This window comes from Xenopus laevis, chromosome 4S (genome assembly GCF_017654675.1).
Source record: "Xenopus laevis strain J_2021 chromosome 4S, Xenopus_laevis_v10.1, whole genome shotgun sequence".
Lineage (NCBI taxonomy): Eukaryota > Metazoa > Chordata > Amphibia > Anura > Pipidae > Xenopus > Xenopus laevis.
In genome coordinates, this window is record NC_054378.1 from 3,017,389 (window position 1) to 3,035,100 (window position 17,712).

At 39.9% G+C, this 17,712-nt stretch overlaps 1 protein-coding gene across 2 annotated transcripts; it reads right to left on the bottom strand.

Annotated features, from left to right (window-relative positions):
* Nucleotides 1-642: 642 nt before the first annotated feature.
* LOC108715173 (membrane-anchored junction protein-like) lies at nt 643-13,895 on the bottom strand. Of its 2 annotated transcripts, none has more exons than XM_041560790.1 (9): nt 13,532-13,895; nt 13,290-13,407; nt 10,932-11,019; nt 9,749-9,824; nt 8,026-8,139; nt 6,415-6,467; nt 4,823-4,871; nt 3,127-3,229; nt 643-911 (listed from the first exon to the last, which is right to left on the bottom strand). In XM_041560790.1, exons 2-9 carry the CDS (start codon nt 13,388-13,390, stop codon nt 866-868), a joined length of 630 nt encoding a protein of 209 aa, XP_041416724.1. In that variant the 5' UTR covers nt 13,391-13,407; nt 13,532-13,895; the 3' UTR covers nt 643-865. The 2 variants fall into 2 exon arrangements, with proteins under 2 accessions (XP_041416724.1, XP_041416725.1); XM_041560791.1 differs by having other exon boundaries at nt 645-911; nt 10,974-11,019; nt 13,532-13,892.
* Between the last annotated feature and the right edge of the window lie 3,817 nt (nt 13,896-17,712).

The window sequence follows — 17,712 nt, forward strand, 5'->3', positions numbered from 1 at the left end:
CTAGAGTGACTGTCAGGAAGGGAGTGAAGTCATCTTCCCTGTTGTGATGTCACCATCATGCTCTGCTCAGCAGTCATCCAGATCTGAATTGCAGAACAAAGCCAACGTAGGTGAATGCAGGAAAAAAGGGGTGTGTGCCCAGCCCCCAACCCTAGTTCCGGCCTTGAAAATATACAAAACAGTATGTTCAGCACAATCCCTATTGACTGAACCCATGTTAAACAGGGGGCCTTTATTTGGCCATCTGCATGAACAATTTTAGGTAGCCAATATCTATGTTGGTGTTGCATATTCTCACTTCTCTGTCCCTACTGAACAGATTAACAGAATAGTGTTCTCCTCTGTATGTGCCATTATGAGCAATACACAGATGGAATCTGCAGCTCATTTATCATTATGACATGAGGAAGGGAATCATGGATGCCCACCCCCCACCTTTCCAAATGCCTTAGAGCCAATATTTAAATAGTTTATATTTACAGGGAATGAAACTGATGCTTATAAGCAATATCTTCTGCTCACTTAGCCCAGAGAAAGTGTCTAATATCACCAGGACTATATGCGCAATTATCTTCACTCAAATGAAATTGGTCAAGCAGATAAAAGGGATAGAGTAGTGGCACCTTTAGGGTTGGCACAGTCTGGCACCCGTAGGGTGAGTATGCAAATTAAACAAAAAGAGGATGTTTTTTGAGCAATTTCATTAACTTTTAATTTAGAACTGACAATGCATAATGTAACAGAATACAGTAGAGCAATAGACTCCGTGGCATCTGATCCGTCACAAATGAAATTAGTGTATAATGAATCCAAGCGTAATAAATGTACTGCTGCTAAGGCTTATGGCAGGCAGAGGCAGCTGATATTAAATGCGTTTCCATCCACCAAACAGAAACTGGAGAGGATTGAGCCTGGCAGGAAACAGAATAAACACAATTATTTCATACACCTTGGGAAAAAAATGTATTAACAATAGATAGATATATAGGTCGATCGATAGATAGATTGATAGATAGATATAGCGATCGATAGATAGATAGATAGATAGATAGATAGATTGATAGATAGATAGAAATAGAGATAGATAGATAGATAAATAAATAGATAGAAATAGAGATAGATAGATTGATAGGTAGATCGATAGATAGATAAATAGATATAGAGATAGATGATAGATAGATCGATAGATTGATAGATAAATAAATAGATAGATAGATAGATAGATAGATAAATAAATAGATAGATAGATCGATGGATAGATTGATAGATAGATCGATAGATAGATAAATAGATATAGAGAGAGATGATAGATAGGTCGATAGATAGATGATATATAAATAAATAGATATAGATGATAGATAGATCGATAGATCGATAGATCGATAGATAAATAAATAGATAGAAATAGAGATGGATAGATTGATAGATAGATATAGAGATAGATGATAGATAGATAGATAGATAGATTGATAGATAGATCGATAGATAGATCGATAGATAGATTGATAGATCGATAGATAGATTGATAGATAGATCGATAGATAGATGGGTGATAGATAGGTCGATAGATAGATGATAGATAAATAAATAGATATTGAGATAGATGATAGATAGATCCATAGATCGATAGATAAATAAATAGATAGAAATAGAGATGGATAGATTGATAGATAGATATAGAGATAGATGATAGATAGATAGATAGATATAAAGATAGATGATAGATAGATATAGAGATAGATAAATAAATAGATAGATAGATAGATAGATAGATATAGAGATAGATGATAGATAGATAGATCGATAGATAGATAGATAAATATATATAGAGATAGATGATAGATCGATCGATAAATAGATTGATAGATAGATAAATAGAAATAGAGATAGATGATAGATCGATCGATAAATAGATTGATAGATAGATAAATAGAAATAGAGATAGATCGATAGATAGATAGATAATAGATAGATAGATAGATAAATAGATATAGATGATAGATAAATAGAAAGATGATAAATAGATAGATAGAGAGATGGATAGATAGATAAATAGATATAGAGATAGATGATAGATAGATAGATAGATATAGAGATAGATAGATAGATATAGAGATAGATAGATAGATGATAGATAGATAGATAATAGATAGATAGATAGATAGATGATAGATAGATAGATAGATAGATAGATAGATAGATGATAGATGATAGAGATAGATAGATAGATAGATAGATAGATAGATAGATAATAGATAGATAGATAGATAGATAATAGATAGATGATAGATAGATAGATAGATAGATAGATAGATAGATAGATGATAGATGATAGAGATAGATAGATAGATAGATGATAGATAGATAATAGATAGATAATAGATAGATAGATAGATAGATGATAGATAGATAGATAGATAGATAGATAGATAGATAGATGATAGAGATAGATAGATGATAGAGATAGATATAGAGATAGATATAACAAAAAAGCCAAACAGGCAGACTGACATGAATAAGTGGAAACATTATACTAAGCAGCACATTCACTGTTGTCTGGTTTTTCCACTACTTAACTTTATCCTAATAACCTAATGGGCAGATGGCTGGTAGGGTCCAGCTGATACCCCCCCCCCCCGCAAACTAAGCTGTTCATGTTTAAAGTCCAAATGCAAGAAAAATTTGAGTTCTTTACTATAAAATCCAAATTTTTTGTGGAAAAAAACTCAAGATTTATTACCCCCAAGATGGATAAAGTCTGAATCCAAAAATCCTCCATCTCAGAGCTGCTGAGGTTGTATATGAGTCAATGGGAGAGGTCACTATCCTATCTGGAAGTTTCTGTGGTCTGTGCTGGGATAAGCCTGAAAATCCAACTATTTCAGGCTGTTCAGGCAAAAATCTGAAAAATTTGGACTTTTCTGGAAAAACTCAGAAAAATTGAGTGAGTCAGAAAAAAAATCAGAAAAAAACATATGGTTCGGATTTTCACTCGATTTTATCGGGTTTGTTCCTGATCCGATTAAATCGTGCTTTTTTAATAATAAATAAGGTAAAATCGTGGATTCTAGTTTGCTCTGACTTTTTTTATTTAAATGCTCATTTTGATAATGTCGGGTTCCGCACCTTGTAAGGAATCTTGTAATTCCACCTGTCTGAATGTTGGAGCCACATGATGGGCCTGGATCCTGATCTGCTTGGACTTGACACTTTGGTATCTGTGTGACAGCTTCATATGAAATGAAAACAATATTATTTATGTAGAAATGAGCAACTGTAAAATTAAAAACACATAGGGGCAGATTTATCAAAGGTCTAGGTGAATTTTCGAATGAAATTTTTTTTAATTTCGAGCTATTTTCTGTGTACTTCGACTAGTGAATAGTCCAAATTCGATTTGAATTTGAAAAAAATTGAAATATCAAAATTTATCATGTACTGTCGCTTTAAAAATTCAGAATTGCTGTTTTAGCCTATGGGGGACCGCCTAGAACTCATGTGTTAGGTCCAATATATCTTATAGGGGGGCTTCCGTTCCTAGCAGATGAATTAGAGCTCACTCAAATAACTGATTCCAGTACAAACAAAATGTAACAAAATAACTGCCTTTTGCACAAATTCTGCATGTAGAGAGACATGATGTCTGGTGAGTTTAATAGAGTGAGCTCTAATACATCTTCTAGGCAAAAGGAGCCCCCCTATAAGATATATTGGATCTAACTGTCAATGAATATCTGACACCCAACCTCCTAGCAGATGAATTAGAGCTCACTCAAATAACTGATTCCAGTACAAACAAAATAACTGCCTTTTGCACAAATTCTGCATGTAGAGAGACATGATGTCTGGTGATTTTAATAGAGTGAGCTCTAATGCATCTTCTAGGCAAAAGGAGCTTCCCATACGATAAATGGCAAGCTCCACACACTATCATACCTCCCAACATTTTGGAAATAAAAAGAGGGACAAAAAAGTTGCTGTGCACGGTGTGGCAATTTTTGACCATGCCCATTTTTGTGCCCACACCCCATAATTACCATGTTCATTTTACAAAATGTGGCAGGTTATGAAAGTTTGAACATATTTCTGTGTTTTTTTTCAGTTATTACAGTTTTGCTAATGAACTGCCCTTTAAGCTGTAAGTCTGACTTCTCCCAAGGGACCTGTTATCTTATATTGTTACAATTACTTATTTGCTTATCTCAAAATTGTTACAAAAGTATCTTATCAGCAGCTGTGGCTGATCTGGGCTCTCTGCCAGAAGCCAATTAAGTCAGAAACTTTGTTTCTTTTTCTGCCTGTTCAGTGCAGAGAAAATCTGGACTTTCCAGTACAAACAAGGGACTGTCCCTCTAAAAACTGACAGTTGGGAGGTATGCACATCAAAAGTGAAAACACTTTACAAGTAGGGATGGGCGAATTTTTTCGCCTTGTTTCGCCACGGAAATGACGCCCATAGACTTGTATGATGTGCGACAAAAAAAAAAATTTTTGCCACCAGTCAAAAAATGTTTGATGCCCATAGACTTTAATGTGCGTCTGCGACATTTCGCCGGTGGCGAATTTTTGGCGAAACGAAACGGGTCAAAAGTTTCCCCAGCAGCAGAGAAAGTAAAAGCCTTACAGTCAGATTCTATAGCAAAAACCTGCAAGAATTCACTCAATTAGTCAGTGATCATAAAGGTTTAGCAACTACATATGAATCCTTAATGGGAATTCTAGGAATAGGGTTTGTAGATCAACAACAGCTTGAGACACCTGATTTATGTGATGTGCTTTCCTAACTACAGTGTGTAGCCCCAAACATGTCTGAAACTCTAACCTGAAATAGCGCTGGTCTCCTCATGCTTCATCGCTCCATCATCTTCTTTCTTGGGTGCAATGAAAAGTGACACCAATAATAACATCAAAGCCAAAAATAATGAGACCTTATTAAGAGTTTTGTACTTTGTTTCCTAGACACATGGAGCTTCATGCTTTTCCCAAAAAACCTGTTCAGAGCAGTCATTTTAAAGGGAAAAATGTTTTTTTTCCCAAAACACATCAGTTAATAGTGCTGCTCCGGCAGAATTCTGCACTGAAATCCATTTCTCAAAACAGCAAACAGATTTTGTAATATTTAATTTTTAAATCTGACATATCGGTTCCCATCTGCCCCCATTCATGTGACTTGTGCTCTGATAAACTTCAGTCACTCTTTACTGCTGTACTGCAAGTTGGAGTGAAATCAACCCCTCCAGCAGAACAATGGGAAGGTAACCAGATAGCAGCTCCCTAACACAAGATAACAGCTGCCTGGTAGATCTAAGAACAGCACTCAATAGTAAAATCCAGGTCCCACTGAGACACATTCAGTTACATTGAGTAGGAGAAACAACAGCCTGCCAGAAAGCAGTTCCATCCTAAAGTGCTGGCTCTTTCTGAAATCACATGACCAGGCAAAATGACCTGAGATGCACCTACACACCAATATTACAACTAAATACACTTGCTGCTTCAGGAATAAAAATTTTATATGATACTAATCTCTAATATACAAATTTCCCTCCGGCTAGAATCTAAATACCCGGTGGGATGGCACTCGGAGCGCTTGGTTTTCCGCAGTCGCCCGAAGTTGCCTCACGAGGACCCCTTTAATCTCATTTTAATATGTCAGTGGGAATGATTCACGCATTTTTCGGCTGAAGCAAGTCTGCGATTCTGGAATTATTGCCTTATTGCTTATAAACCCAGTGGAGAAGCAAAGAAGTAAGTCTAAAACTAGTGGCAGACAATGTGGAGCTTGGCCTGCGAAGAAACAAGGGATGCACCGAATCCAGGATTCGGTTAGGGATTTGGGCTTTTTCAGCAGGATTCGGCCAAATCCTTCTTGCCGGCCGAACCAAATTTGAATTTGCATATGCAAATTAGAGGTGGGGACGAAAAACAAGAAAGTAAAAAATATTTTCCCCTTCCCACCCCTAATCTGCATATGCAAATTAGGATTCCGTTTTGGTTCAGCTGGGCAGAAGGATACGGCCGGATCCTGCTGAAAAAGGCCGAATCCCAAACCGAAGCCTGGATTCTGTGCATTCCTAGTTTCATCCCTAGAATCTTTTGCAAAGGATTCGGCCGAATCCAAAAAAGTGGATTCAGTGAATCCCTAGAAGAAATAAAGTTCAAGAATGTGCTCCTCTGCTGCTTCATGTCCCTGCACCAGAATACATTGCCTTGGCTTGAAACATGAGATTTTGCATTTTGCACCGAAATCTGCCATGTCTGCCTGTACCCGGGAGGAGGCAATGTATTGAGGTGCACATAGAGCGACGCACAGAGCAGCAGGAGTAGTGGATACTCGGCCTGTGCATCGTCTGGCACTATCCAAAGATCCCACTATTTGAAAAAAAAAAAAAGGTAGTGTTACTAAAATCAAACCTCAGTGAGATCACTGCTCTGTTCTTCAATATCCCTGGGGTTACTCTGCTTCTCTGTATGGGGAAAAAAGAACAAGACTTAAAATGTCACTTTTATATATTGATCAACCAAAGAGAGGTCTCTGTGTGCTGGCGGGAGACTTGTTTTCTACAGACAATACAGTGCCATCTTCTAATTTATGGTAGCCACTTAATAATTTCATACTCCATGTACCCGGTCTTATGTACATGTCAGCACTTGCCATGCATGTGACAGTCAGGCCTGGACTGGCAATTTGTAGATTCAAATGCCAAATGGGCTACTGTAAAATGCCAAAGACAATCACCACTTTGGGCCTGTGTCCTTGAAATACCAGAGCCTATATTGAATAACAAATGCTACACAATTTCCAATTAAAGGGAAACTATACCCCCACAATGAATACTTAAGCAACAGATAGTTTATATCCTATCAAGTGGCATATTCAAGAATCTTACCAAACTGGTACAGTATATGTGTGCTCTTGGTTGGTTTGTGTGCACGGTGAATCATATGATCCCAGGGGGCGGCCCTTGGTACTTAAAATGGCAATTTTCTAATTACGATTACTCAATGACATACAGTATACTACTATGAAAATGGTTTATTTAGATGAAGCAGTGTTTTATGCAATATATTTTTACAGAGACCTATATTGTTCAGGGGTATAGGTTTTCCTTTGAAACATAACTTAAGCTTTTTGAAAAGTATATTGATTGCAATATGCATCAATTAAAAAATATGCCGACTTTTCATGATTTTGAATGGTTTCTGACAAGTGCTAAAGCCCAGCCCCCTGCTCTCCTGCTGATCTGTCTGACTACTTTGATGAGCTGTCTGACTACTGTTACTTTGTATCAACAGCCATCTGTCCTCAGCCTGCATCCTCCAAACCCCATAATTCCCTGCACATGTGATTTCAATAAGGAAAGGAACATCCCAGTGCAATGCATTGTGGGTTATGTAGTTCCTGCATGTTGTCTGTAAGTACAATGTGTGACATCAGTGTTTAGTCCCTCCTTCCCTGCCAGGATTCAAATGATGCAGAAAGAGAAGGACTGTTACACAGCTGGATTTCAGCATAGAAAATGACATTTATTCAGACTTTTTGAAGAAACAGGTAACTGTGATGGGGATATTAGGGGTTTCTGTTTTATGTGGCCTCTTTATCACATTTTGGTTTGGAAGCCAGAGTTCCCCTTTAAACAAGATTTTCACCATCATTTTAAAGCCTGTCAAACAGCTAGGATGTGAACATGCATGGCCATGGGAAGGGAAATTGGTGGAATACTAGAGATCACCAGACAGTGTCAGACTGGGATGCCAGGGGCCCACCAGTGAACCTCAGACCAAGGGCCCACTATCCAAACTATTTTTTGTCCTCTCTCAACTTTATTCTCCCAGTTTATTTTCTTTACATACATTACTCATATCTGTTTAGCTTTGTTGTTATTAAATGGTCTTGAAATAAGCCAAGTGATTAGAAGCAAAAGGGCCCACTGAATCCGAGGCTTGTAGGGAGTTTTCCTGGTGGTAAGACACTGCCCCTCGGTATATGGTGCTGTACATTTTCATGCTGAAATACTCACTCACCAGGCAAATACGATTTTGGCTCTATGTATAAAGTAAAGACAAATGGAAATGGGTTGAAGGTTTTATCTCCACATGTAAACCTCAGACGAGCAGCACTATCCCATTTAGTCTTATCTGGGCAGTTGCTTTAAGGCTGAAAAACATTTCAATCCCTTTGTAAATATCTGGCACAGATCAAGCCAGCGGTTTTTGTACCAACAGCAGCATCTAGACTCTTGACCGTAGTGAATTATTTATAACCAGTATTGGCCGCAATTACTTTTGTCTGCTCCTGTGACACAATTGGGATTTACATAGTGGGCACCCCTAGGCCCACTGACATTTGCCCCCATCCCCTCTAGGGTTGCCACATTTTTTTGAAAAAAAATACCAGCATTCCTATATTGTTACGCAGTTCCCCTATTAATAACATTGTGATCAAGATTAATATTTACCAACCAGGCCGGTAAAATACCGGGCAGGTGGCAACCCTAGTCCCCTCCCTTGTATTCGCACAAATTTTAATCATCGGGACGGAAGCAATGGGGATTGGTGCATAGGAAATTTTAAAAACGATTTTATCTCCTGCGCATCCCCAGTGTTTCTGAACCAATGTGGGTGTGGTTGGGCAGAACGCCGCCTTAAAAATTCCTGCCGCCTTAGGGCAGTCCTACATGACGCGCTTGGACCCGACACGTCGCAATGCGGCTAAATGCATGCGTCGTGTCGGATGTTTTACATTAAACGGAAGTGAAGGAGAAATTGCATGTTACAACTACATTGATCCAACTGTCGGATGAAAACGCAGATCAGTGTAGTTGTAACATGCGATTTCTCCTTCACTTCCGTTTTATGTAAAACATCTGACACGACGCATGCATTTAATCCCATTGCGACGTGTCGGGTCCAAGCATGTAGTCCTGCCCTTAGGCCTGGGCCTTTCCACAAATTCAGGCCTGCATACGCTCAGATTCGGGGATATTAGTGGCCCGGCGACAAATCTCCTCTTCTTTGGGGCGACTAATCTCCCTGAACTGCCTCGGAAAAGGAAGCTCTCCGAGTGCAACTGCTGGCGATTTACATTCTAGCCGGCGGGAGGCAGTACGGGGAGATTAGTCACCCGGGCGACTACTCTCCCCAGATCTGAGCATGTGCCCTTATCCCTAAACCGGAGCACAGAGGAACAAAAAGCTATAAAATCCCACACCGCAGCTCTGTTTTGAAATGCAGAGACCTTCAGCAGCCCAGGTAGGCATGAAGGTTAATCATTTGCATCCTAACGGTGGCCATACATGCAGAGACCCACTCATTTGGTGAGGTCGCCACAAGAGCAGATCTCTATCCGATATTCCCACCTTGAGGTTGGTGATATCGGGTTGACCGTTGCGGTCCTCAATCCAACGGGGTTTTTAAACCTGCACGATTGACATCTGGACAATTTTCACCCAGATACTGATCAGGGAAGCCCATCTGAGGGCCCCATACACAGCCCAATAAGCTGCTGGCTTAGTCTGTCGACAGTTTATATCAGCCCGTGTATGGCCACCTTAACTTGTACCTCATTCAGATCAGCGATGGACACTGTCTGCACCAATCCAGTACAAGATGCAGATGGCAGTTGGACATGGGCAGAAGTGATCTCATCATCATGGGGTCAAAGCTAATGAACCCCTTTGCCCTTATTTATAGGGCTAGTCCTCGTGCCCTCCCAGTCCCTATTAAATGTTGTTAAATGAAAGGATACATGGAAATATAATAAAATGTTCTGTGCAAAAAGGATGCAAATTCTCATGATTTGCAAGGACAGCTCTGATTGAATCCTAGAAATAAAGAGAGAAAGGGTTGCATTATTATCACATGGTTATTTAAATAATTATATAATCATATCAACGTTTGTTTACTTAAGTTTACAGCAGTCTTTTAAAGGATCAGTAAAAAGTGAACATATTTTACTTTCTTTCGTATCTATTCATGTAGCACCTACCATGGTCCGACTGGGCCAGTGGGATAAAACCTGGTGGGTCCCCAGCCCATATCCGCTCCCACATGGGCCGCTTCTTTCCTGGTCTTCCCCTGCCCGACTACAGCACGCATTGGTGGGCAAGAAAGGTACTTACAGGGGGGTAATGACGCTGGCACCTACAAATAAACTATTGGCAACAAACTTCTGTTTTATAGAAAAGTTTTCAATCTGTAGCCCTGTAGAGAGTCATGAATATCATTTGAACCCTCTTTAGCTTCTTGCATAAGAACAAAACCCATTGTATTCTACAGAGCTCATCAGCTATGTTACCTCTTTTTATACTTGAATGACTGCCTTCATGCCAACACAGCAGCTTGTTTATATAAACTACATAAAAATACCCGTGTAGAGCAACAGGACATTATCATTCAGTTGTTGCTGTCACTGCTTCTTTAAATCATTTTTTTACCAAACTAAAATGAATAAATAGAGCAATTTATTTTGGAGGGGATGTCCTCGTATAGTTTCTAAATGCTGTCTCCCTCTTTGACATCAACAGATGCAAACCCAAAATCAAAAGATTCACTGAATAAAAGAAGTTTAATTCTAAGGACTTTCTAAGATACATTCATTTAAAAAATGCCAATGGTTTTAGAGTTATTTGTAAATATAATTGCTGTTGAATGTAGCTGCCATTTTATTTCACTACTGGTTCTTACCTTAGAAACGACGTCGCCTCGTTTTCTTCTTTACAGGTCAGTTAATTATCTGCCTTTGCTTACGTCGACACTGATATTGCTTTCAGCAATTGCATTTACAAACAAGTAAAAACCCTGAAAGGTGCTTAAAAATTATTTACTTAATATTAATTAGATGTCATTCATTTATATCACCAAACATTTATTTTTTAATTTACAAATCCCTTATGATTTGTTTGTTTTGTTATCTTTTATTGCACACTTACACACACGTACGCAGCCGCGTATACAAATCCTTTTGTACCCACCACTATTTCTTCTGAAATATATTCTTTGTTTTGTGTATCTTCCATGCTAGAATAAAAATAAGACAATACAACAATTAGGATGCGCTCCAACCCTCCCTCCTTTTATGAACAGATTTAAAACGTGCTTATTAACCGCAGCACTCGCCCTATAACTGAGTGGGGCTGGTGTGAACGCCCTGGAGCTGTCGCTTAAAGGACCAGTAGCATCAAAATGTTTTTTAAAAAAATTCCGTTAGTATACATTGAAAAAAAAAACCACCAAGACAAATAACATTTTAAAATCACAAAGTCTTTATTAACAAATAACTTAATGAAACTCCGCTTGTGCTCCTCTTTAGAAAAGTCGATTGCGATCCATCGTGCGGTGCTTGCCGCCTTTTCTGAAGAGGAGCGGAAGCAGAGTTATTTCTTAATAAAGGCTTTGCGATTTCAACGTTTAATTTGTCTTGGTGTTTTTTTTCAATGTATCCTAAAGGAGATGGAAAGGCATCCTGCACTTGGGGGTGCCAAATGTTAGGCACCCCCAATTGTATTGACTTACGTGAAACCCCAGGCTGGTGCTCCTATCAGCAGAAAACTGCACCGGCCCGGGGTTATACCAGTGAGCACCACGGAGCGATCCTTTTTCCGGCTTCTTCTTTCTTTGTGCGGCTGCGCATTAGAACGAAATGTTTAACTAAAAAGTCGCTATTTCATTCAACTGCGCATGCGTTGCCCCAGGAAATTTGAAGAAAGAAGAAGTCGGAAGAGGATGACTCTGTGGTGCTCACTGGTATAACCCCGGGCCGGTGCAGTTTTCTGCTGATAGGAGCACCAGCCTGGGGTTTCAGGTAAGTCAATACAATCACTTGGGGGTGCCTAACATTTGGCACCCCAAGTGCAAGATGCCTTTCCTTCTCCTAAATTTGTACGCTCAGAAGCATTCAATGTTAACAGGTCACTCACCGCTTCAAGTCCCTGGTCTGGATGCACCTTAGGGAGACTTCACGATTAGTACACTTCCAATGTTGCGCGCACTTCACGGATCAGCAGTGAAAAAAACAGCTTTATTTACCTGACAATTCTCCTAACGCGTTTCGTGTGGTACTATACATACTCATCTATGAGTACGTGTGAGACCACATAAAAAATGTTACGAGAATTGTCGGTGACTTTTAAAAAAACAGCTTTATTAACCCGACAATTCTCCTAATGCGTTTCTTGCGGTCTCACACATTCTCATCTGTGAGACCACACGAAACGTGTTAGGAGAATTGCCGGGTAAATAAAGCTGTTTTTATTAAAGTCACCACTGTCTGCTGATCCGTAGAGTGTGTGTGTAAGACGTGCCAGGAGATCCTCTGGTGTTCTTGCCTCCCGGCGCGTCTTTTCCCAGCTGAGGGGGCACAGACACACCCGGCGCTGACGTCACGTGCATCTAAGTGATGTGAGCGTCGCTTTGCTGGCGTTGACGCTGAGCGTTTTGACGCAGAGTATCATCTTTTGCCGCAAAGTTTGAATTTTTGGCACCAAATTCCCTTTAAAAAGCCAATTCTCCATTTTGGCAGTGCTGAAGCTGACTTCTGTTTACAGACCCTGCTGAAGCTTTGTATTCTATTGGAAAATTCTGTTTTTCGATTCCTGCCTGTTTTTTGACTTTGATTCCTGCCGCCTGCCTTGACCCTTTTTGGCTTATCATTGCCGGTACCTCATTACGGACTTGTTACTACCTAAACTAGGGATTTGGTTCGGGATTCGGCCTTTTTCAGCAGGATTCGGATTCGGTCGAATCCTTCTGCCCAGCCGAACCGAATCCTAATTTCCATACACAAATTAGGGGCAGGGGGGGAAATTGCGTGACTTTTTGTCACAAAAAAGGGAAGGAAAAATTGTTTTCCCATTCCCACCCCTAATTAGCATATGCAAATTAGGGTTCGGATTCGGCCGAATCTTTCGAGAAGGATTCGGCCGAATCCAATATAGTGGATATGGTGCATCCCTAACCTAAACGCACCAATTCCTGCTTGGGTCCGCAGCAAAAAGCCCGGGGCCCCAAAAGGGCATTGGTGAACTCTTGAATCATTTGTGCGTTGGAGTTTACCCACTGCTTTCAAAGGTTCCAGTTGGACGAGTGCGTTACAGCGCGCAACATTGGAAGCGTACTAAACGTAGAATAAACATACAATTGATATGAAAATAATATGATGTTCAAACTGTATATACTTGTTTATTTTTTGTATTTCTACAGTCTCTATAGTGTAAATCATTCTGCCACTGTATCTCTCATCTAAACACGTCCTTTTGGCCGTATTTAATAGTTTTATCTGGAAAACTCACGGAAAGTGGGCGCCGTAGTGGAATTTGAACTTAAACACGTCCTTTTTGGTATGAAAAAAGCGAGTTTCGGGGAGAGAGAAAGAAAAGCGTTTTATAGGCATGTCTGTGGAAAACAAATCTGGAAAGGTAAAAAAAAAAGAATCAGTAAGTAAAAGTCCCATATTTCTGAGGAAGAATACATTTGGGTAATGAGGCAAATATTGCTCATTTTATCTTTATTACGTCATTTCTCAAAATATTACCTCACAACCTTCTACTACAGGTTCCCTCCAGAAGTATTGGGCCACAGACCATAGATACACGAGAAATTGCTCTAAATCAGTGGGTTTGTGTACAGTTTATACAGTTGTAAACTCTATGGTTCCTGCTAACAGCACTGCTTGCTTCTGCCACACTTACACAATTATATTTATATGTACAGTAATTTACTCAGCCTATGTACATATCTGTCTACTCATGACTCTTCATTTACTTCAAAATAGGATATACGTGAAATAAGCAAGTCCAGACAAACCCTCCTATCTCCCCCTACAAAATGGCAATGGTTTCTCCCACTGTTTACCACAGAAGAGTCATTGGCAGCTCCGCCCACTGAGCTACAGCCGTCTCCATTAATGTTTCTTTTCTTAAAGTAACCGTTCAGTGTAAAAATAAAAACTGGGTAAATAAATAGGCTGTGCAAAATAAAAAATGTATCTAATATACAGTGGTGTGAAAAACTATTTGCCCCCTTCCTGATTTCTTATTCTTTTGCATGTTTGTCACAAGGTATTTTCCCAAAAGTCTTGGCAATCATTGAGATGTTTTTTAGCAAAATTGAGACGAGCCTTAATGTTCTTTTTGCTTAAAAGTGGTTTGCGCCTTGGAAATCTGCCATGCAGGCCGTTTTTGCCCAGTCTCTTTCTTATGGTGGAGTCGTGAACACTGACCTTAATTGAGGCAAGTGAGGCCTGCAGTTCTTTAGATGTTGTCCTGGGGTCTTTTGTGGCCTCTCGGATGAGTTGTCTCTGCGCTCTTGGGGTCATTTTGGTCGGCCGGCCACTCCTGGGAAGGTTCACCACTGTTCCATGTTTTTGCCATTTGTGGATAATGGCTCTCACTGTGGTTCGCTGGAGTCCCAAAGCTTTAGAAATGGCTTTATAACCTTTGAAATTGAACTCAGGTGTGATAAACCACAGTTAAGTTATTTTTTAACAAGGGGGGCAATCACTTTTTCACACAGGCCCATGTAGATTTGGAGTTTTTTTTTCTCCCTTAATAACGTAAACCTTCATTTAAAAACTGCATTTTGTGTTCAATTATGTTATCTGTGACTAATAGTTAACGGTTTTTGATGAGCAGAAACATTTAAGTGTGACAAACATGCAAAAGAATAAGAAATCAGGAAGGGGGCAAATAGTTTTTCACACCACTGTAGTTAGTTAGGCAAAAATGTAATGTATAAAGGCTGGAGTGACTGGATGTGTAACATAATAGCCAGAACACTACTTCCTGCTTTTCAGCTCTCTTGCTTTCCACTGATTGGTTACCAGGCAGTAACCAATCAGTGACTTGAGGGAGACCACATGGGTCATATCTGTTGCTTTTGAATCTGAGCTGAATGCTGAGGATCAATTACAAACTCACTGAACAGTTATGTCCCATGTGGCCCCCCTTATAGTCACTGACTAACTCAGAGTTAGAGAGCTGAAAAGCAGGAAGTAGTGTTCTGGCTATTATGTTACACATCCACTCACTCCAGCCTTTATACATTACATTTTTACCTAACTAACTATATTAGAAACATTTTATATTTTGCACAGCCTGTCTATTTACCCAGTTTTGATTTTGTCCCTTTAATGAATGAGCCAATATTAGCAATCTGAGTGAATATATTATCTAAAGAAAAAGTAAAGCCTCCCAGGCAATTTTTTAGTTTTAGCAGAAATTAAGACACTTGGCCTAAGATAATAAAACATATTTCTGATACAAATCCCTATATTATGCAAAATAGCATTTCTTGTATTTTTATTTCTAAATGACACTGTTTACACTGCAAATAATTCACTGTACAATATAAAATGTCATTCCTGAAGCAGCAAGTGTATTTAGTTGTAATATTGGTGTGTAGGTGCATCTCAGCTCATTTTGCCTGGTCATGTGATTTCAGAAAGAGCCAGCACTTTAGGATGGAACTGCTTTCTGGCAGCCTGTTGTTTCTCCTACTCAATGTAACTGAATGTGTCTCAGTGGGACCTGGATTTTACTATTGAGTGCTGTTCTTAGATCTACCAGGCAGCTGTTATCTTGTGTTAGGGAACTGCTACATCTGGTTACCTTCCTATCAGTGATGTACTGGTCAGGTAAAACCCGCACCTTACCCTAACCCGATCTCCCTCCACCCGCGCCCGCCTGAGCCCGACTTTTGGTTTACCTTTATAGACACGCGCCATCCCGCCCTGCCGATGACGTCACAAATGGGGCGATCGAGCGCGCGTCTATAAATCAGAAAGCCGGCAGTGCAAGGTGAAGAGCAGGAAGAAGAGCTCAACCCGGACCTGCCCGCCCGCCACCTGCAAAAGGGGATGCAAGGTCAGGCCGAACCCGCCCGACCCGCAGGTATCGGGCCGGCCCGCACATCACTACTTCCCATTGTTCTGTTGTTAGGCTGCTGGGGGGGAAAGGGAGGGGGTGATATCAGTCCAACTTGCAGTACAGCAGTAAAGAGTGACTGACGTTTATCAGAGCACAAGTCACATGACTGCAGTCAGCTGGGAAACTGACAATATATCTAGCCTCATGTCAGATTTCAAAATTAAATATAAAAAAATCTGTTTGCTCTTTTGAGAAATGGATTTCAGTGCAGAATTCTGCTGGAGCAGCACTATTAACTGATGTGTTTTGGAAAAAAAAAAGAAAATTTTCCCATTACAGTATCCCTTTAAAAATGTGTGTGATCCTTTGCAATGTTTCTGCAGGCACTAGAATTGGATAAAATAAAGACACATCACTGGTGTATCCAAGGCTGCAGTGACTGGAGAAAATCTCCTGACTGGTATTGATCGGTTGTTGGACGATATTTCCAGTCGCATCTTTACAGCTGACTGAGGAACTTCCAAGAATAGGAAAGAAAAGGACATTGAGGAGCTTCTTATTTATTTAACAATGGCTTGACTAATGCAGAGTTTCGATTGGCTAGGACTGATCTGGGGAATAATAGAGAGGTGAGCTCTCCCGTGGCCGATACAGAAATGGGAGGTTTGTAAAGATACACAAGTGAAACCTTTCAGTTGTTGAAGAGTCAGGAGATGCTGATCCACCACAGAGACCATCAATGATCCCCATTTATTTATGTAATGGCAGCAAGTGCTCTGCTATAAATACACCAGTAATGCTGCTCTGAGTCCTCTGGTTGTGCTTAGTAAGTGAGCCCTGGTGCGTTAAATGGGTTGTTCACTAGTGATGGGTGAATTTATTCGCCAGGCGTGAATTCGTGGCGAAAATTCGCCGGCGTCAAAAAAATTTCTGTCAAAAATGGACCCCGGCGTCAAAAACGAGACGCCAGCGCCGTTTCGCGAATTTTTCGCCGTTTCGCGGGAAATTCACAAATTTTTCGGCAAATTCGCCCATCACTATTGTTCACCTTTGAATCAATTTTAGTATGACGTAGAGACGGATATTCTGAGACAATTTGCAATCGGGTTTCATTTTTTATTATTTGTGGGTTTTGAGTTATTTTGCTTTTTCTTCAGCAGCTCTTCAGTTTGCAAATTCAGCCATATAGTTGCCAGGGTCCACATCACCCTAGCAACCATGAATTGATTTAAGTAAGAGACTGAAATATGAATAGGAGAGGCCTGAATAGAAAGATGAGAAAGTAGCAATAACAATACATTTGTAGCCTTACAGAGCGTTTATTTTTAGATGGGGTCAGTGACCCCTATTTGAAAACCGGAAAGAGTCAGAAGAAGGCAGATAATTTAAAGTAGGGATGCACCGAATCCAGGATTCGGCCTTTTGCAGCAGGATTCGGATTCGACCGAATCCTAATCTGAATATTTAAATTAGGGGCGGGTAGGGAAATCGCGTAACTTTTCGTCACCAAAGAAGAATTTGTTCCACTTTCTCCTTTTCTGAACCCTTATTTGTATATGCAAATTCGGTTCTGTATTCGGCCGAATCTTTCATCAAGGATTCGGCCGAGGTGGATTCGGCCGAATCCCAAATGGTGGATTCGGCCGAATCCCAAATTTAAAGATTATAGGAAATAAATAATGAAGTTGCTTAGAATTGGCCATTCTATCATTTCTTGGACTCAAGTGCCCTGTTATAAACAGGTTTCTAATTAAACAGGTTTCTAATTATAACACAATACAAAAAATTATTTTTTTTATTTTTACAATTAACAAAGCTAAAAGAGCAGGTGAACAGAGGTTAATTGTTA